This window comes from Vipera ursinii (assembly GCF_947247035.1).
Source record: "Vipera ursinii genome assembly, chromosome: 4".
In the NCBI taxonomy this organism is placed as follows: Eukaryota; Metazoa; Chordata; class Lepidosauria; order Squamata; family Viperidae; genus Vipera; species Vipera ursinii.
Genome location: NC_139514.1, coordinates 97920575 through 97942313, shown reverse-complemented (window position 1 = coordinate 97942313; position 21739 = coordinate 97920575). Strand labels below are relative to the sequence as shown.

Below are 21739 nucleotides of genomic sequence, written 5' to 3'. Positions count from 1 at the left end.
GACTGAATTGAAAGAACTCAAAGGTGCAGGAAACTCAAAAGCCTTGAATGGAGTGTGTGGAGCCCCTTCAAAACAGTGCCTCCAATTTTAATTTCTAATGTACAGAAAAGTAAAACTATTAAATGTGTCAAGAGTATCATACTATCTTAACTTAAAATCAAATCTAGTATTTGTCCCAATGTATTTTCTGAGAAGTGTAATCTCTATCATACCGAGTCAGAAGCCAGCTATACCAAGAAAGACAATGTACACAGATGTAGTCATTCTTACCATGGTTGCTTTCTGACTTAACTGAAAATGCTTTAGCAACTGCTAGTCTCAATAATTACACTCCCCCACTGGATAGAATATGAATTTTCAAAAATCTGAATTTCAAACATACACTGTGGAATCTGCCTTGAATCAATACAGTTCTATTAAGACAGCAAGTCTCATTAAGTTCCTGAAGCACAAGTGTTTTTCCACCTCTTTCTTGGCATATATCCTACTCTTCGTTCATGGAAGATAATCTCTTCCTATTGAGGCTCAATATTTCTAACAAAATAGGATTAGTGATGATCCTTCTGTGTATCTGAAGAAATATATTAAATATGCCGACATTCCTCAATCCTCCCAATCCAAGGGAGTTGCCTTATTCTATGAGCGGGCAGTTTTGCATTATTATTTTTTTATTTGCAAAATCATTCCCTAATTCTTTCCCAACCTGTTTCTATAGAAATGTATCTGTCAGCAAATTACAGATCTTTCTACAAATATTAGTTTTTTACCTGTGTCCTCGTCAAATATAGATACAGCTTCCATCTTCTTTCTGGTACTCTTTTCCTTTGATTTTACAGCAAGATCAGCAAAGATGTCAACATCATCATCAAACAAATTAACTTCCATCTCTTTTCCTTTGTCTGGCAGCTTAACGGTTTCTACTGCAAATATATCATCCTTGAATAAAGAAAAAGACTACTGAGTATAAAAATGATCTTTGAAGGCATATGTTTTCTCTGGTTAGTGCTTGTAAAATCAAATACAAGTAGCTCTCTGAAGGCAGGTTGTTCCACTGGTTAATTGTTTTAATTGTCAGGAAGTTTCTCCTTAGTTCTAGGTTGCTTCTCTCTTTGATTAGTTTCCATCCGTCGCTTCTTGCTCTCCTAAGCCCCTTTTGTACATACATAGTATGTTTTATCTCTCTCTCTCTCTCTCTTTCTAATTGAAACTTAAACAGTATGATAAAAACTAACACAAACTAATATAAAGGAAAGAAAAGTACAGAATAAAAAAACCCCAAGAAGTATAAGAAATGAAAACAAGTTGAGGAAAAATTAAAAAAGGGGAAAAAGATATAAAGAAGTGGCTCGCAATATTATTCGCAGGGCTTATAACTTAGTTTTAACCTCCCTCTTGAAAGTTACATCGTATTACTCCTCTTTTTATAATTTATCCTATCTAATCATCAAAAGCATGTCACAAGTTCATTTTTATGCATAAAGTCCATAAGAGGCTTCTATTTATCAATAAGTCTTGATTTCTCAGGAGTGAATAGCAGGTATATCTGACTGTTAAGATGGGAATCCTTTTGGCCTAGGGATTTTGAGGAAGTGGACAGGACATCTAACATGATCCCTGCCACTTTTAAGCTTGACCAATGCCCTTCCTGGATCCTTCAGGGAGTAGTGGAGATGTGACAAGTTGGATTCAGGAGACTGTCAATGCCTTGCTCTGCGTAAGGCTTTACATCTGCAGCCTTGGGGAAGATTGTAGTATGCCCCCTCAAGAGGCTCTGTCTGAATCCAACTCTGATAATCGCTAACCTTTCCTTTTCAGGAAACAATATTTAATATGTGGTTAGAAGAAGATGATTATGTTTTTTCCTGTTCAGGACAGTTTTAGGCACTGCAGGATTGGAGATTTTTTTAAAAAATGATTTAACACAACTGGAAGCTTTCTTGGGGTGGTTCTAGGGGAAGGGGAATGATTGGACCAGTGGCTACTTTTATGTTATGCCCCCTCTTCAACTACTTTTTAACATTGAATGAAGCCATTATGAAAAGGCATCCTGAGGGTCAGAATATCATCAGAATGCTGATGAAATAAAAAAATTCCAAATCTATTATTCACTTTTTTTGTTACCATTTAAACAAACTGCATTCATCTCAAGTTGCTTCCCCCATCACTTTAATGCCTATGGATTAAACAAAAAAACAGCACAATACAAAATCAGAAGAATCCAAGTCTGAAGAGAAAAACTTTCAAAATTACCTCAAAAATGTCATGGGTTGGGAAACTTTGATGTAACTGAGGTGTGAGCTCCTCTTCTTTTCTCTTCACAGTTTTCTTACTAGTGATGAAGACATCCTGGTCTTCCTCTGGGAAAGGGACAGGACTTAATTTCTTTAATGTCTTTCTAGAGTGAAAGAGGTCATCATAACTTGTATTCTCTTGTGCAGCAGGAAACAGCTCCTCACTTTTTGAAACCTGGCTTACAATGCTTTCAGTTTCCATGGTTGCTTTTTGTCTTAAGGCTGCTTTAGAGTTGTCCTCGGTGGAAAAATTGTCGGACTCAAAGAGATCATTCGCATCAGAATAGGCTGTTGATTTTAAAAGAGGGCTACGTTTTGTCTCATTGGATTGGTTGCTGCTGTTGGTTGATGGAGCCAAGCAAACTTTTTCAGTAATTTTCTTTCTGTGCAGTTCACTATTATATAATATAGTCGGTGGTCCAGAGTTTTCTTTTAAGATAGGCAGAGAGGTGTTCTCTGAAGTATTTATTTCATTTCGGTCAAGTTCTTCAATAGCTAATCGCCTGGCAGTTCTGGTTGGTGGTCTTCGTTGCCCACTCACTTTGATTCTTCCCTGTAATTTGAGTTTATAACAGTACAATATGACAGTAAGAGCAGGCAATGCCACATCTTTAAAAGAAGCACCACTATTTTAAAAATTGGTACTCAACACCTTAAGGCAAGAGAGGAAAGAATCTATCTGAATGAGGCTATACATCAGGATAGGATAACTGAAGGGAACCTAGAGTGAAGTACTTTCTTCACAATTTCTCCTTTTGATTTCAGGTCGTTTTGCAATGAGAGAGGTCTTCAAAAATTCTCTTAAGAAAAGCATATCTTTATTAAGCTGAATAGCCTAACCTAGTAATTCTTGCTGCTCAGCTCACTATTCAATTTAAATTAACCACACTAATTTAAATATATCTTCCCTTTCCTTATGAAAATGTGGAAAATGCTTATCCATTTATTCATTCACTACATTTTTTCCTACATCAGTAAATACTTTGATACCAACTGGCAACTAAAACAAGTCCTATGTAGTTCGTTGAAATAATAATCTTTATAGGGATTTTTCATTATCAAATTACCTGGTTGACATTTTGCAATGTGTTGGCTTTCATAGGGTTATCAAAACTAACTCCCATCTCTGTAGTATTTCTTGTGGAAGCTACTTTGGTATGCTTTGTGTCATCAGGTAAGTGAGATGGTCCCTTTGAAGGTGGTTTCACAGTAGACGCTTTCTTGTACAGTTTATCTTTTGGGTTAGTTCCCAATTCTCCCTTACAAAGTAAAATAAAATTTATCATTTGTGGCAGCCAGTATATTCAACATTTTTATTTAACAACTTGGATGATAGCATTGATAAACTGCTTAACATATGTAGCTGTCACAACATTTAGAGTTCTGAAAAAACACCCAGAATGGTAGAACAAGATTACAATATACTGTAACCTGGACATGTTGGGGCAATAAATTATTTAATAAGAGAAATGTAAGGTATTACACAGTCTTCAATTGGGAATGGCAGCTTGGCTGCTAACTGAAAAATCATGTGATCACAACTTATGATTTTACTCATGCCTTGTATACGTATAAGTAATCTTTGGTGTCCTTTGTAAGGATTTTGGACTTCGGATAATTGTCTGCAGATAATGCATCCAAGCTCAATGATGAGCCATTTATCTCTGCTCCTTCACCTTCCCCCTCCTCCTCCACAAAACCTACAGAAAAATGTTCTCATAGGAGCAAACCTTCCATTCCCCCCCCCGCCCGCCACAAACCCACCAACATTGACATATAGTAGACTTCAGGTTACAATGGCAATTAGGACCAGAATTTCTGTCACTGAACGATGTGGTTGCAAAACATGAGGATGGCAATCCTGGTGCCATTGTGTGTGATTAAGTGAGGACCTCATGTCACAGCAGTATAGGAAGATATGGGAGTCCCAGGCAAGCAGGCCAGTGAAATCTTAGGCATATACTGCAAATGTTGTTGTAAAGGGCTCACGTATACAATCCATTTGCATTAATTCTGCTTGCATGCAAATGGTGATCCCATGACTGTGGGATGCTGAGACAGTCATAAATGTGAGGACTGGTTACAAAGTTGTTGTTTTTCCCCCAACTATTGTTAACTTTGAACAATTGCTGCACACGAGTTTGCAAGTGACATCTATCTATGTATTCAAGATGTGACTTTCATGGCTTGGAAACTATTAGCCCAATTAGGTAGACTTATTAAGATAGGCCTAACATGATTATGCTTCCTTGGAATATTATCTTATTTCTCAGCGCTTAAAGAACACTTCAGAAAATTTTGCCGAGATAATAGTTTGCAAGTTTCTATCCAAGTTCACCTCTTTTATTTTCTACAGAAACAGTGTACCTGAAAAGAACAAACTTCATTGACAAGAAGCCAAACATGAATCAGAAGAATGAGACTAGAAGAATTAATGCAGCTCTGGCCTGTATAACAAACATTTTTTATTTTATTTTAATCCCATTTATATCCCGCCCTTCTCCGGAGACTCAGGGCGGCTTACAATCTAAGCACAAATTAATGTGCTTAGCAATAGCCTTCATTCTATGTATATGCCTGCTTATTAGGGCTTTCACACACCCCCCAAGCGACATTATTACAAAGTCAGCTTAATTGCCCCCAACAATCTGGGTCCTCATTTTACCTACCTCAGAAGGATGGAAGGCTGAGTCAACCTTGAGCCTGGTGGGATGCGAACCTGCACTAATTGCAGGCAGCTGGTGTTACTTAAGGAGGCATTAGCCCACTGCTCCACCAAGGCTCTTACATCATACCAAAGACACTTATTTCCCTCTAGTCAGCACTAGTGAGGCTGCACCTGTACAATTCTGCGCACTACATTTCCAGGATCGATGGGTGAGAACAGATTCAGAGGAGTGCAGTGAAGATGAACTTTCTTACTAAGAGAAGGAAGGAAGGAAGGAAGGAAGGAAGGAAGGAAGGAAGGAAGGAAGGAAGGAAGGAAGGAAGGAAGGAAAGAAGGGGAAAGAGAAAAAGAAAGAAAGAAAGAAAGAAAGAAAGAAAGAAAGAAAGAAAGAAAGAAAGAAAGAAAGAAAAATAGCTGATGAGAAAATGAAACTAAAGAAGTAAGTGACCAATATGAATGTACAACACTGATATGATTTTGGTCACCTAAAAAGACCTGAATGAGCCTCAAACTGCAAAACAATATATGAAAGAAGTGAATGAATTGAGAGGGAAAGAGAAGATGAAGAAGTAATCATGGTAATGGAGTTACTGAAACACAAAAAAGATACTAGAAATGCAAAGAAAAACAACCCATAAAGAGACATGAATGCAGTTGAAGCAAGCAAATTTTTTAAGGATAGAAAGATATAAGGAGCTATAATAAATGGAGTTAGTGTAAAGTTATTATTGGTTTATCATTTCTACATTGTGATTAGGTTTGCTTATACAAAAAGGGAACAGCACAACAGGCTTGTGTGTGTGTGTGTATATTTCCATCTGAAGATACTTACCCCACTTACTAATGGTTATGGAACATCCAAATGCCTTTCCTTGTTAAGGTATGTACTTTTCATATATTTAAACTATAATTTAAAACTGTACTTTACAAACCTCAGTGGCCTGAGTTTTTGATTCTCCCTGTTTTTCATTTTGATTAGACTGCAGAACTTTACTATCTTTTTCCAAGGACAAAATGGTGCTGTCTTTCTCTATTTTCATTTTCTTTTCCAGTACCTTACAAAAAAAATATTAAAGTAACATATTAAAAATGCAAGGCGGTGCTTTATGTCAGTTATGAAAGCAGCTCTAAGTTGCCAATGTCATTAATATTTAAAAACTGGAATATGTGCCTTGCTCTAAAAATGACAATTTATGACTACAAAAGCAGAGTAGTGCATTCTCTTAGAATAACTTAAAACTAACTTATTTTGTTTCAGTATACTGATTTGTCAAGTCTAAACATTATACAGTAAACATGGTAATTTATCTCAATTATTTGTCAGCTTAAACTTTTACACACGTAGACATATAAGTATGTCAAATTAAGAAAAAAAAGAAAATAACTCGATTTTACTACTCAGCTTTTTTTTTCTTTTCAAATAAAGTTGAACTGTAAAACGTAAAAATTGCCAGTCAGCTTGGAGCCTTTTGATATTATGTAAATCAATTATGTTTTTTTTGCCACATTTTAAATTCTGAGTTTAGATTCTGAAGAAATCTTATGAATACTACTGGACTCTGATGCAATACTATTTATATTCTGTACTATTGCTCTCAATTTCTCTCCATGTGTGTATGTGTGAGTGTGTAAATTATACTGAAGTAACAAAATATTTTAAACCAAAAGGAAATACTACAGCATGTCAAAAGTAACAAAAAAGATCTTTATGGGCATCTCAGAAGATTCTTCAAAATAACATGTTGCTTTTGGCAATCATCCCGGAGTATGTACCCATTAGCCTGCTCTTAGGAAGATCCTCCAATTGTAAGCTATAGGGTAGCAAATGTTGTGACAGCCAAGCAGCAGTGGTGCTCTTGAAAGAAGGGCAAAAATGTTTTGTTCCAAGCTTAGATCACTCAGAGCTTGGAATAATTGGCATACCTCTATTATGTGATTTAAACAATCTCAAGCAATCCAAACAAAAAGCAACATCTGAGGCCTTTTCAAATATTAAATACAACATGATAAGTACCAAGGACTTTGTGGCAGAATTGCTGAATAGACCATCATCACCATTGTCATCAGTCCCAAATAGCCATTCTCCAGATGATAATTTTGCTTTAGGGCTTGAAATCTGAAATAGAAACAGAAATATACATACATATCATATAGATAGGATAAACAAATAACTATTTCCTAAATACTTTTTACTTGTTTTTAACAAATCACTAATTTTATACAATGGTAGTTTCAGAATGTAGGCGTGAGCCTAAATGGACTCCAGAAGATGGTAGAGGACAGGAAGGCCTGGAGGAACGTTGTCCATGGGGTCGCGATGGGTCGGACACGATTTCGCAACTAACAACAACAACAAAGTTTCAGACTGTTGTTCACAAGTTGAGTTGCCACCATCTAACTTAAACTAGAGATAAAAAGGCATTTCTTATATATTTCTTACAATCAGAAGTGAATCCCTCGATGATGAAATGACCCACTGTGTAACTTTTAAAAAGTTACATGCCTATTTAAAGTTTATACTCCCTCTGTTTCTCTGCTATTTGGGTTGCTTAGAGTTGTCATTTAGCAGTATTTGGAGGTCCATAGCTTCCTACACTATCATATTCCATCCTTATAATTACTTACGAGTACTTTAAAGTCAATTAGCAAATCCATTATAAAACTTTTTAAAGCTTACATGCAATCCACTAAATCAACAGAAATGTCTAACTTCTGCTTGTTATTTAACCATTTGGAAATAAAGCAATCTGTAAAGAAAAAATGAAAGCATTTACTGTTGACTGACCTCTTTTTTGTTAGCAAAAAGGTCAACTTCAGGATCATTGTCTTCCTGCAGTTTACGGCTGAAGAGAAGTTCTTCATCTTGAAACACACCTGTGCTCTTCTCTGGAGGCTGGAAAAACCCATTGAATTATTTCAAAACACAGTGTCAAAATGTAACAATTAGAGCAGATCAGCTACTTGAGGGAGGAACACATCTGTATGTAAAAAATAGCACAGCCCACTGATGTTGTGTGGTGGGCAACATACAGGTAGTCCTTATTTAGTAACCACAATTAGGATCAGCAGTTGTTAAGCAAAGCAGTTGTTGAGAGTGAAATAACATAACTACAACTCAGCTTTTGTTTTTCCCCATTTTCTTACTCTTTGGAATATTCACCCAGGTGTTGAGATAATTAGAAAGAAGGGAATTAATGTTTGTACTTTCAGTCATTGGAGAGGAAGGGATTAAAGACAGCAAGAAGGTACACAATGGAGGAATAGAAAACAGAAAACATTACATTGGTTCAGGCAGTGGGTGTATTTTCCACTGTACATCTGCTTAGTGTATTGTAATCTTCTTCTCCAATATCTCTGCTGTGCAAGAGGGGGGAAGAAGGAAAAAATACAAATCAAGCACAGGAGAAATGCTTAAAGAGATTGCTTCTTTTTTTTCTTCCCTTGCAGAGTAGAAAATGCTCAAACAGGAAGGGAAGAAAGTGAGGGAAGTGTAGGCAATCTACAGTATAGGCAATCTTTTCTGTGCCTGACTTGTTTCCTTCCCAGACTGGGGATACAGGAGAGAAAGGGATTACAAAATAGTAAGCAAGACCACAATGGGGAATACACTGACAACACGTTGTCAGCTTTAACATATTTTACAGCAAATTGGGATGCTTTGGGGAAAAGTGGAGTGATACCAATACTGCAACTCCTAAACCTATTCCAGACTAAAAAAAAAGTAAGTTGTCCTACAAACTGATAACAGAGAAGGCAAGTTAAATATTTTTAGTAGACCACTTAGGGTCTATGACAGGGGTATCAAACTGCCGGCCTATGGGCCAGACACGTCATCTGGAAGCCACACCCACCCCATTGCCGCAATGGCAAAATAGTCCCGATGTGTCTCGCAATGTCACGTGACGTCGTGAGTTTGACGTGTCTGGTTTATGACAACTCACAGCGGCCTCACAGCGGCCAGATGGGCATGGATGGGTGGGCATGGCCAGATGGGTGTGGCTGGGTGGGCACCAAGGAGTGGGTGTGGGTGGGTTGATGTGGATGACACAGCACAGATGACTTGGCACAACCCGGTGGGTGTGGGCAGGTGGGCATGGATGGCTGGGTGTGGATGGGTCGGAGTGGAACAAGTTACCCCTGCCAAATGGACATGGGGACAACTCAATGTCCCACCAGCTCCTTGTCTCCCTGAACTACCAGCAGGTAAGCGTGTGCCTCCTGGAGCCCATGCTGGAGCCTGGCAGTGGACAAGCCACTGCCTCCTCTAGATAAACTTCCTTTAAGACCAATGGGGGGAAGTTTGAAAGAGCTCAAATCTCCAGCTGCATTAAAAGCTCTGTGGTGATGTCAGTGCTCTTGTAACCTTACCTAGACACAACCAAAAAAAGGGAGGGTTGACACCTTCCCCACTTCAGAGCCGAGAGAAGATTCGATTTGTTCCTGCTGTCCTTCCCCTTCTGAGAATTGCAACTTTGCCTGCCCTCCATCCATGTGGCTTCCACTGCGCTGCGCAGGGTGGGGAATCAGCTGGAGACCCTGGCATGGCAGGTCCCTCCCTACCCACATGGATGGAGGGCAGGCAAGATGCCTTCTGCTGGTCTATGGGTTTAAACCGAGAGGCAGCAGTCAACTTTGCTGGTTCAGGGAACACTATTTTTAAGGGGGTTTCTAGCACTGGAATGGGATGACTCACAACGGCAGTGCAAAGTTGCAATTCTCAAAAGTGGGGAAGACAACAGGAGCAAATCAAATCTTCTCTTGGCCCTGGGGTGGGGAAGGTGTCAACCCCCCCCCCTTTTTTCTGGTGGGACATTGTGTTGACCCCAAGTACAGTTGGCCAGGGTGAATTATTCCATGCTGACCAGACTATGTCCTGCCATTAACAGCCACCCATCCGTGCTCACTTTCCCACGCCCACCAGAGTCATGCCGAGTCATCCGCATCGACCACACACACTCCTTTGCGCCCAACCAGCCACAACTGCCCACTGTGAATCGTCCCATTCCACCACCCCACCACCCCACGTTACTCACCTTCCCTATTCCAATATGTTTATTCTTACTAGAATCCATAACTTCATTTTTCTCCTCTTCCTCAAACAAACTGAACACACTTCGCATCTTTCTCTTGGCATCTTTCTCCAAAAAGAGCTGGAAGTTCACAGAGAGAAGTTATTGTATGGGCCTGTGACAAATTGATTAAATTTGTCAGATGTTCAGACTGGATTTAACATTTTTGTCTGCCTATTGAGTTCTTCTCAAAGACTTGGGATAAGCAGATGTGTTACAGATATTGTTGCGGGATATAAGCTGTTCCGAGTAAAGCTATCTTTTGAAATTGACTGATGGTGTATTGTCAATGCTGATGATGTTCAAGTAATGCTCTATTGCACCCTTGGTACCTATTACTATTGTCACTACCTTTGCTTTCCTTTGCCACAATCGTTCTATTTCTATTTACAGGTCTTTGTATTTTGTTATCTTCTTCAGTTCTTTCTCTTCTCTTCTGTTTTCTCCAAGTACTGCTATGTCCACTATCCAGACTTTTTTGTCTTTTTTATCTACAATTGTTAAGTCTGGTGTGTTTATTATTCCACTTTATATATACAGAGCAGTAAACATATATCTAATATCTAATAATTTGCTCAACTCCACAAATGTGATTTATGTAGGATATTGTGTGGCAAACGAAAATAACTTTAAACATTAGCATCTTCCAAGTTTAATAAACAGAAGACAAAGATGTTAACAAAAATATGAAAATAGGAGCTCAAATAGAATTGATGAATAAAATAGGCTTTAAGATTGAATAGAAAGCAAAATATCTGGGTATCACTATGACAAGTGATAAAAGTGAATGTCTTGCCAAAATGACATTTTTGTTTCAGACAATACCTGATTTGACACTTGATTCACTATTTAAACAATGGCGGAAGGATATGTTTAAATTTGTGTCACTAGAAAACATGAATTAAATACAAGGTGTTATAAGATGCAACGGAAAGAAGAGGATTGGGTTTAGTTGATTTGAAATTATATTTTGCAACTTGCTGTTTGGTTTATATGAAAGAGCAGGTTCTGCTGAGAAATAGAAGGCTCTTTGAGTTAAAAGAACAAGACCTGAGATTTGGGTGGCATGAATATTTATGGCTCATATTACACATTACTCTGCAAACACTGGCGACCAGTCTGCTTCCAAGTGCAGTTCAAGGTGTTGGTTATAACCTTTAAAGCCCTTAGTTGCATAGGTTCCGGCTACCTGATGAACTGTCTTGTCCCGCTATGACTAGCCTGTTGTACTCGGCTGTCAGAGCAGGCCTATTGTAGATCCTGTCAGTCACAGAACTGACTGTGGGGATCCAGAAGAAGAACCTTCTCTGCTGCAGCACTGGCCTTTGGATGATTAATAATAATAATAATAATAATAATAATAATAATAATAATAATAATAATAATAATAATAATAATAATAATAATAATAATAATAATAATATTGCTCCCTACTCTCCTATTCTTCTGTAACAACCTAAAGACCTGGCTCTGCAAGTTGCCCTCGACACCCAGTGGGGGATTTCTACTCTGAAGATGGCTGTTACATTGAAAATCAACTTGAAAGAAGCCTGGATTAATTACAAGAAGGTATTTGACTTCCTGCCACGGTTGGATGAAGTGGCTAGAAAAAATAGGAGTCAGTAGGAACATCCCCCCCCAAAAAAAGTGTAAAGATCAGTGGCACAACGGAAGACACAACTGCTGACCAATAATGAAAGACTGGGAGAGGTTAACATCAAGAGAGGAATCTTTCACAGAGACTCACTATCACTCACTATTGCTAAGCACATTGATTTGTGCTTAGATTGTAAGCCGCCCTGAGTCTTCGGAGAAGGGCGGGATATAAATGGGATTAAAATAAAAAAATAAAAATAAAAATCACTACTGCTTGTCAATGCACTGATTCATCAGTCAAAAATACTGAACATGTCAGTCATGGTTATCAAACATCAAAAATATCTGCCAGGCTATCCCACCTCCTTTATGTGATGATGATCCACCTTTACATGATGATCTGAAGCTGAATGGAAAAACTGAAATAGAATCACTGCTCAGCTCTGTCCAGATATACTGCCAAGACATCACGATGGAATTTGGACTGGGCAAATGTGCCACACTTACCATTTCCAGGGAAAACACAGTAAAAACTGAGAAATCGAGATGCCCTTTGGAAATCATACCAAGAATCTATATGAAGATCACTACAAATATCTGGGCATCCTTCAAGCTCACTCAAGTCAAGAAAAAGGTTAGAAGTAAAATACATTAAGACAGTGAAGAAGTTCTTAAAGGCCAAACTCAGTGGAGGAAATACCATCAAGGCAATTAACGGCTAGGCATTAGATACACAGCTGGAATAATGTGCTAGATTCAAGCAGAATTAATAGCCCTGGACAGGAAGACTAGAAAAATGACAATGAATCACGCCCTTCGTTCTCAGAGTGATGTTGACAGACTCTACTTGCCACAAGAAAATGGGTGGGCATGGAATGTTGGAAGTGCATCAGACACTTGAAGAGGAAAAAAGGGCATTGGAAGAAAATCTGAAGGGCAGTGAAGAAGATCCACTGAAGCTAGTATACCAGAAGCACCTACTGAAAGGCCAAACTGGCCTAAAAGAAAGACAAAATGAAGAACAGAAAACAGGCACAGGAAGACAAAGCATTACATGGCCAGTACATTAAAAAAATAGCAGGGAAAACAGATTGTAACAAGACCTGGCAATGGCTAACAGCAGAAAATCTGAAGAAAGAGGCAGAGGAGTTAATTCTGGCTGCACAAACTTAAGAACAAATGCATAAAAATCTAGAATTGTGATGACAGCAACAGTTAGCAAGTGCTGCCCCTGCAAAGGAGCTAAAGAAACAGTGGATCACTTGTTGGTTGCTGCAAGAAGACTGACTAAAAGCAGAAGCATGACAAAGTAGCAACAATGGTGCATTGGAAGACCTGCACGAAATACCATTTGCCTGAAAGGAAGAACCGGTGGGACCATAAAATAGAGAAAGTCATAGAAAATGAAGAAGCTAAAGTGCTCTGGGATTTTAGAACAGGGGTCTCTGGACCGGCATCGGTCTGCAGTATGCCAGCAAGCGGGCCACACAAACAAGCAAAGCTCCATCCTCAGGATGCAAGCAGTATTCAAAACCACACACCCTGTGGTTTGCAAAAAAAACATTCTCCATGGCACTGGTCCCTGGTGCCCAAAAGATTGGGGACCTCTGTTTTAGAATTCAAACTTTCATGCACCTGCCACATAACACCTCAGACTTAACAATTGTCAATAAAAAAGACAAAACAGTCTGGATAGTGGATGTGGCAGTACCTGAAGACAACAGAATACGAGAGAAAAAACTGAAGAACTCAAAAGCCTGTGAAGAGAAATAAAACAACTGTAGCAAAAGGAAGCAAAGGTAACACCAATAGTAATGGGCAACTTGCCTGCAATCTCAAAATAACAGGAGCATCTCCTGAACACCATCAATATTGACAAATTCACCATCAGTCAATTGCAAAGGCAACTTTATTCAGAACAGCTTATATCCTGTGGCAATATCTGTAACACCATTAAGCATCAACATCTGCCTATTCCAGGTCCTTGGGAAGGACTTGCTAGGCAGACAAACCGCCAAATCCAATCTGAACATCTGGCTGACTGCAAGATGGATAACTCTGTTGTACAATAAAACAAAGGTTAAAAATCATTAAGTTATACGATACAAACTCAGCCTTTATGCTTCTCAGCACAAAAAAACATTTACAGGCGAGAAATATTAGAAAACAAAAATGACTTATCTATTGTGAGAAATCAGAATTTTGTCAAGGGGAAGTTAAAATAAAAGAAAACTGGTGGCAGAGGAATGTACCTGCCAATGATTTTCTTATGTTCAACTGGCATAAAGGTTTAGAGTAGAAAAAAATAATTTATGGTTTTGAATAGCGTAAGATAAATTTGCAATAGAATTGTGTACCAATGAACATGTAATTATTGAAATAAAGCTTTTACTGAAATTTGAAACAGAAGTGAGATAATGTATGATAAAAAAATGGTTATAATATGCATATGGAACAATGGGAAAATATGGGGTGGAAAGGACTGAAATCTTAAGAGAATTTTTATAAAACGTTGCACCATTGGTATGTAGCAACATATACATAATATATACAAAGTTTTTCCTCACTTTTTCCTTCCTTTGTTGCTCCAGTACATTTCCTGCTTCTCCAACATCATAACCATGATGTCTACCAGATTCTTCTAAAGATCCTGCCTTCTTTTCCATTAATTTCTTTTGAGGTGTTTCCAAGAAATCTTTCTGCTGATCAAGAAGTAAAAGATGAGGATTCTACCCTTCTCTATAAAACTCTATTTTTTACAAGTATAAGCACCCATGCTACAAATGGCCTGTAGGTTTCATGTATGTTCACAATCAGTGCTTAACTGATGGATACACATATGCATCTTGCATTACAATTAGCTCAGAAATTCATGAAATTCCAATTCAGAGGGAACCGCTAATTGTTCACAGAATTTTGTTCACTTATGTATATATAGTAGTTTAAGTGTGTTATGTATGTGTACATACGTTTTTACATTTTTAATGTGCGCCATTGTGCCCACAGTAAAAAAAGGCAATAAAGCTTATCTTATCTTATCTTATCTTATCTTATCTTATCTTATCTTATCTTATCTTATCTTATCTTATCTTAATCTGCTTCACCAGAAAATCCAGTCCTAACAGTTGCCTTTGAACATCAAAATAGCCAATGTTTTATATTCAGAAGTTTCTATTATTATTTGTAATTTACTATGTTATCCAGATGACAAATAGGAGGATACATTATAACTGGGTTTTGCTGTTTAAATTTAGACAACAAAGTAGTGTTTACTGTTTTAAAAGATTCATGGTGTATTTGTTATCAACCGGATACATCATTTATAATATTTTTTTAAAGAATGAATTTATTATAGTAAGATTTTGTGGATAGAAACAGTTTGGTCTAGTGGCTAAGGCACTATGCGTGAAAGTGGGAGATTGTGAGTTCAAGTCCTGCCTTAGCCATGAAAGCCAGCTGGGTGGCTTTGGGCCAGTCACTCTCTCTCAGCGTAACTCACCTCATAGGTTATTGTTGTGCGGAAAATAGAAGAAAGGAGGTGTGTTGGATATGTTTATCACCTTATTTGTAAAAATAAATAAATTAGATTTGATCACTTCATCATGTATATGATTACAGGAGATTCCAATCCACAAATTCTCATAATACATTTAATAATCTGACAAATTTCTATAAGATTCTGCTATTCTTACGCAAATTTTTCAGATTGGAATCCCACAACTGATTATTAAGAGGAATAATTCTTCAGAAATGTCACCTTTTTCCCCCTCAAAGCTTCATTGGATGCATCTAAGTGGCTATCACCGTCATTAGGATTACACTTTCTGCCATGTGAAGAATAGGATGAAAAGTGCTGTTATCAGGTGAATGAAAGGGCAGGGCTCTTCAAACTTGGCCCTTTTATGACATGTGGACTTCAGGTGAATGAGAGCCCTTTAATGCAGGGCTTTTTCAAACTTGGCCCTTTTATGACTTGTGGACTTCAAGTCCCAGAATTCCTTAGCCAGGCATGCTGCCTGAGAAATTCTCTGTGTTGAAGTCCACAAGTCATAAAGTTTGAAGACCCCAGCTTTAATGTTTACAAAGTCACAATTTGGATTACTGCTTACTTGATCTGTACATACTGTTATTGTCTGGGCATCAGATGAGGCTGGTTGAGGGCTGGTTAAGGCTGGTTGAGAGCTGTAGTGCAAGGTACCATCTTCAAATAGAGCAGCAGTTTTCTGAGGTGTTTTTTTACTGCTGAAAGAAAAAAAAAGTCAAACCTGCATTATTTAAAACGATTAAGATCCGGAGTTTGGTCCAAGATGGAAGTCTGTTATTACCTTGTTACCTTTTATTATAATGGCATTTTAATAATATATCTGTGATTTAGCTAATAGCTAGAATTTTGTAATTATTTCTTTATAACTATTTTCACAAATATTTTATCAGGTAGGTCAAGCTAAGAGCTAAGCTAGTTAAGTATTATATTGCCTACATTAATTAATTGTAAAATCTCTGAGCTAAAAATAATTTCTGGATTTTTCTTCTTCTTTTTTGTGCCTTTGTTGACTTCCTGGTAACTTCCTGGGCTAGTCCCTGATGTTTTTTGGGCAAGATTTCAAAAGCAGTTTGTCATAACCTTTTTCCTAGGGCTGAGAATCACCCAGATGGCTTTGTGCCTAAAATGGGAGTAGTATTTACAGCCTCCCCATTTCTAGCCTGATGTATTAACCACTATACCAAATTGGCTCTCCAATTCCTGATTACAGCATCAATATAATCATGCAGTTTTATTGGTACCTCCGCACTTCTTTTGGTATGTTTCTCTGACTCCCCATGTAGCCTTCAGCCCTAATAAACCCTGGTGGCAACTCTTCCAGTAGTAATCAGACTGCCATTATTTGAGTACCTGCCATAGTTTGAATACCATAAACTGAATACAATTACCTTTTTTAGTCACTAAAGATGGAAGCAAGAAGAAAGTCTATAGTAGCAGATCCAGAAAGGGTTGGTAAAGATTAAATAATCCCATGTAGCACATGTGCTCAAAGGCTACTCTATGGAAGCACAGCTATTCGTCTTACAATGTTTAAAGAATTACCTTTCTCCACTTAGATTGTTGCCTTATTAATGACTAATACCAGATCTGACCAAATAAGTTGTGATATTACAGCTGTTTCTGTTAAAGAGATGCTGGTTGCTGGCTGAGCAATCATCCTCTGATCAACTGCTCCTGATGGATAGTATCTCCTTTCTTCATGGTGTTGACAGGTGAGTAATGTGACCCTTTTAATGCTTCTGGTGTTCAGCTGAGGTTTGTTCTTCCTATGACCTCATTTTTTTTAAAATCAAGCCCCTGCAGTCTTTTTTCCCTCCAGTGTTTATTTTCCCCTCAATTCTTAGCATAGCAGTTTAAGAAAATGATTGGTGGCATAACCTCCGTATGGTTTATGTAATTCTTCCCTACTTTTTCAAAAAAACAACCCCTTTTATCATTCCGCCTGCCCCTTTGTTCCTGACAATTTCTTTCACATCTTTTCACATTTTTGCTCTTGTAGTAGGCAGAGCTATGACTGAGGAGATGCTGTTCCTTCCATATGTCCAAAAAGCATTTATTGTAGTTTGTCTTGCCTTTTTGTAAGAGAGAGGGAGTTAACATTTTCCTGTCAGCTCTATCTTTGGTAGTTGAAAATAATGAATGCCTTTTTAGGTCCCCCAGAATCTGGGGAAGCCAGAGGTAAAACTCTCACGAAGAGATGTCAACAGTTTTTGTGCTTGAGAATGCACTAAATACAGTATTTTTCGGACCATAAGATGCACCGGACCATAAGACGCACCCAGTTTTTAGAGCAGGAAAACAAGAAAAAAAAATTCTTTCTCCTTCTCTCTCTCTTTCTCTCCCTCCCTCTCCCATTGTCCCTTCCTTCCTTCCTTCCTTCCCTCCCTCTTTGTCCTTCCCTCTCTGCATTAGAGCAGTACCCGCAGAGGCGGCCCTGCAGCCCGGCTTTCTCTTGCAGAAAGCAAGCTGAAACGGAGTGAGGGAGATTGCCAGAAATGCGAATCAGCCGATCTCGCGCTCCTGCAAACTCCCTTGCTCGGTTTCAGCTTCCCTTGCTACAAGAGAAAGCAGGCTGAAACGAGGCAGATTGCAGCAGTGCGAGATCAGCCGATTCGCATTCCTGGCAATCTCCCTCACTCCGTTTCAGCCTGCTTTCTCTTGTAGCAAGGGAAGCTGAAACCGAGCGAGGGAGAGTGCAGGAGCGTGAGATCGGCGTTTCTCAGCACGTGCCGATTCGTGCTCCACTTGCAGAGGTTGGGGCTGGCCATACGGATCACCTTCGGACCATAAGACGCACCCTCGTTTTCCCCCCCACTTTTGGGAAAAAAAGTGCGTCTTATGGTCCGAAAAATACGGTAATTAAAAAAAACCTATGCTCCCCTTTCTCAGAAATAGTACCTGCTGGAGACCGTCTTAGCTAATCAGGCATTTGCTCTTTTAAAAAAAAGCATTCAGTAATAATTGGACTCCACAGAATCTTAATTCTGATCATTTCCCAATGCTCTTCAACCATTTCCCAATGCTCACAAAGTAATAGACTCAAAATTCCTAGTTTCCAAAAAACAATTCAGATACTTTGTCACTAAATCTGAATCAATTATCTTTATTTTTTTAAAAAAAAATCCTTTTCAAATAAAATACAGTATTAATAAATGAACATGTTATTTTCTTGTAGCTAAATCTTTTACCTGTCTTTTGTGGTAACAACAAAATCATCTTCTCCTTCTCCTTCTTCAAAGAGGCTTCTCTTAATAGCTTGACTGGACCCATAAGCAGACTTTACAGGTACCTTTTTTTCACTTCCTTCAGAAGCAGCTTTGACCTCTTTTTTATTATTACAATGATCCTAAAAATATACCAGTTATTATGTAATTATTCTTCAGTCTTGTTATTCATTATTCAGATACAGAGGTTCAAATATGGAGGGTCAAGTTCATATCAAAGTACATCAATAAATGCATAATACTCAAGACGCTAGCAAAATAGTGACATATGAACCCAGAACTAAACCCATCTCACCATATAACTCGAATGTTTTTCTTAAGAGCATGAAATCAAAATAAGATTAAATATTATTTATAGCTTAAAGGGGATCCTAATGAAAAACAGGTTATGACTATGACCTATGAATATGTCTTTTTACTAGTCTGCAATTAGGGATCTTTCTGATAAAATTTGTCTAAAATCCTTCAGTGACTCATGACCTAGTTTTCTGTCATACTGCAAGATCTTCTACATGCTAGAATAGCCCTAGAAGACTATTCAGAAGTTTTAACTTTTCCAGAATGGAGTGGTGAAGGCAGTGATAAGACATGTCTCAATATGACCATACAGTAACTCTGCTTTGTGGGTTTCCCTGATTTCAGTTTACTTTTGGGTGTGATTTAAGGTGCTGATTGTTACCTAGAAACCTGAAGGATTGCTTGTCTCACGTAGTATCTGCTGGCCCATTCAATCAGAAAGGGTTAGTATGCCAACAGTAACCAAACAATGGTATTTGTTGAGACTCTGAAAGAATATTGCCTCTGTTATAATCCCTGCCCTCTGGAATTAGGTTCTTGAGATCTGTGTGGCTTCTTCCTTCCTGGTATTTAAAAAGGTAAAAAGATAAAGTTTCCCCCTCACATGCGTGCTAGTCGTTTCCGACTCTAGGGGCCGGTGCTCATCTCCGTTTCAAAGACGAAGAGCCAGCGCTTGTCCGAGGACATCTCCGTGGTCATGTGGCCAGCATGACTAGACGCCAAAGGCGCACGGAACGCTGTTACCTTCCCACCGTAGTGGTCCCTATTTTTCTACTTGCATTTTTACGTGCTTTCGAACTGCTAGGTTGGCAGAAGCTGGGACGAGTAACAGGCGCTCACTCTGATACGCGGCACTCGGGATTCGACCCGCCAAACTGCCGACCTTCTGATCGACAAGCTCAGCGTCTTAACTCACTGAGCCACCGCGTCCTGGTATTTAGGAGGGCCTTAAACAGCTGACTCTGCATCCAGGTTTTTGGCTAGGAAGGATGTAGATCTTTTGGATCCGTTTCTTGTTGCCCAGTTTTTGCTACCTTTTGTTCCTTATTTTTAGTGCTGGGTGGCTTTATGCCTTGCCCAGTCTCTTGTAGTCATGCGATCCACAAATTTAGAACAAATTCAACCTCCCTGATTCAAAATTCCTACTTAACACATAATCTACATTCTGAAGAAAAAGCAACCCTGTAACAACAGAAGATATTTAATATAATGGTTGTTCCATGTTTTTTTATCATGTTTATTTCTGGATCTTAGTCCTTACATCTGGGACCAACAGAACTTCAGAGGCAGAGTAGGCTCATTTGGCACTGCATGTTCTACATAGGCTTGAAATAGAACAAATGAAACCATCATATGTAAACAATTCCCAAGCAATGAAGGTTCTATAGTAAACAAATTTGGCTTCATGTTGCAGACCCACATTTTAATAATCTCTGAATATGGTACCTCTTCATCACTGCTGAAAAATAAGGTGGCTGTTCTCTCCTGAGAAGATTTTGACATCTTTGGCACAGATCCAAAGAGGTCCTGAAAAAAAAACACAAGTAGAATTTAATTTACTGCAGACAATGAAAAACCAATCTCTACTAGGCTCCATATTTTTACTACACAACTCATAATTAACCAATGCACAGTAAACAGAATAAAATGGACTCAAAGGAATACAATATAATCAGTTTCATGTAGTGATTAAGCTGCTGACCTACAAATCAGGAGGTTGTGAATTCTAGGTTCCCCCTCAGGCAGGAAACCCGGCTGGGTAACTTTGGGCCAATCACTCTCTTTCACTTTTTGAGTCATTTAACTGGATTCTCTTGTCTTAGTTCTTAGGATTTGTGTGAGAACCAATCACATATTGGCGCAGAAATATTGACAAGTCAAAAGGGTTCATCCGTTTTAAGCACCACTGTAGCTTTCTTAAGTTCATGTATTATAAAGCTATTTAGCTGTACTTTTACTTCTCAAAAATACATAGCATCTATGAAAATAAGAAAGCTAATTTTCTAAATAATTATCCTATGGAATGATAGAAGATACACATTGGGTGTTGTGCTCCAATGCTAAGATCTGATGCCTTTTTATTTATTCGTATTTCACATTTTTGAGCTGCCCATCTCCTTTTTCCAGTCTCCTTCATTGATATTTACATAAGTCATTTTCAAGGCTTGTACAGATTCTATTCAAACTTCTGTTCAGCTTCCCTGTTAAACAATTAAATGCACCTCACTTTGAAATATGTGGTCTTTTTCATCCCCAACATGCCTTTCTGAAGAACTACGTTTTATGGTTTTCTGAAAATGTGATAAGGAAAGGAGGTCTGTATAATGGTGAGCAAGCTAAGGAGGACCATCACTGAGAAGGGCTCCTCTCAATGATGGAACTTCCTTTCTCTCCCAGATCTTACCTGAGAATGAGATTCTACTTGGAGATATCCAGTCCATGAGCTACACAGTGCTCTAAAATTGATGATTAGTATCTTGAATTGCATCCAGAAGCTAACCTATACCACAATAGCTTCCACAGTAGTGGTGTCACATGAATGAACTTCTATGTACCTGTACCTGTAACCTATAACTACTCAGTTTGCTGCATATAGCACCAGCTTCCACATCTTCTACAAGGGCAACCTCACATTGACTATTGCAATAATCCAGCCATGAGATGACAAGGCTACTAACTATGAGTAAAACTTGGGAAATACTTTTTATATTGATTATATTAATTTATATTACATCTATGTTTAGAGTTAATATTGAGTATAGTAATAGATGAACATCAATGGGAATCAAATTATAACTCTCTACCATGCCCTCCTTACATATGCAGCACTGTCAGTAGGCCTGGAAGTAATAACCACTTTGTCATGTCCATGATTCTTGCAGAAACCTCAGGAATAACTTTCAAGTGGTCCCTAAAAATAAGATGTGAGAATACCCTCCATGAAATTCTGAGAAAATCTGCAGTCAATAAATTTCTGTCTTCTCTAAAGTCTCATGGAGGGCATTCTTATATGCATATATAAATTCATAAACATATGAATGGAAAAATGT

General features: G+C 38.3%; 1 protein-coding gene across 18 annotated transcripts in view; it reads right to left on the bottom strand.

Moving 5' to 3' along the window:
• Nucleotides 1-21739, bottom strand: part of LOC310639783 (WASH complex subunit 2C-like) — a 52062-nt gene that overhangs the window by 1593 nt on the left and 28730 nt on the right. For 6 of the 18 annotated variants that reach the window (XM_083361670.1, XM_083361685.1, XM_083361682.1 and 3 more), the window contains 12 exons: nt 20136-20216; nt 18358-18514; nt 16761-16941; nt 15734-15866; nt 14192-14326; nt 9993-10109; nt 7745-7852; nt 6974-7075; nt 5892-6014; nt 3359-3550; nt 2251-2844; nt 768-936 (listed from right to left, as the gene is read on the bottom strand). In XM_083361670.1, coding sequence (XP_083217796.1) covers nt 768-936; nt 2251-2844; nt 3359-3550; nt 5892-6014; nt 6974-7075; nt 7745-7852; nt 9993-10109; nt 14192-14326; nt 15734-15866; nt 16761-16941; nt 18358-18514; nt 20136-20216 — 2092 coding nt within the window. Of the gene's footprint in view, nt 1-767; nt 937-2250; nt 2845-3358; nt 3551-5891; nt 6015-6973; nt 7076-7744; nt 7853-9992; nt 10110-14191; nt 14327-15733; nt 15867-16760; nt 16942-18356; nt 18515-20135; nt 20217-21739 lie in introns of all 18 variants that reach the window. The other 12 variants (XM_083361680.1, XM_083361683.1, XM_083361684.1 and 9 more) reach the window with 12 other exon arrangements.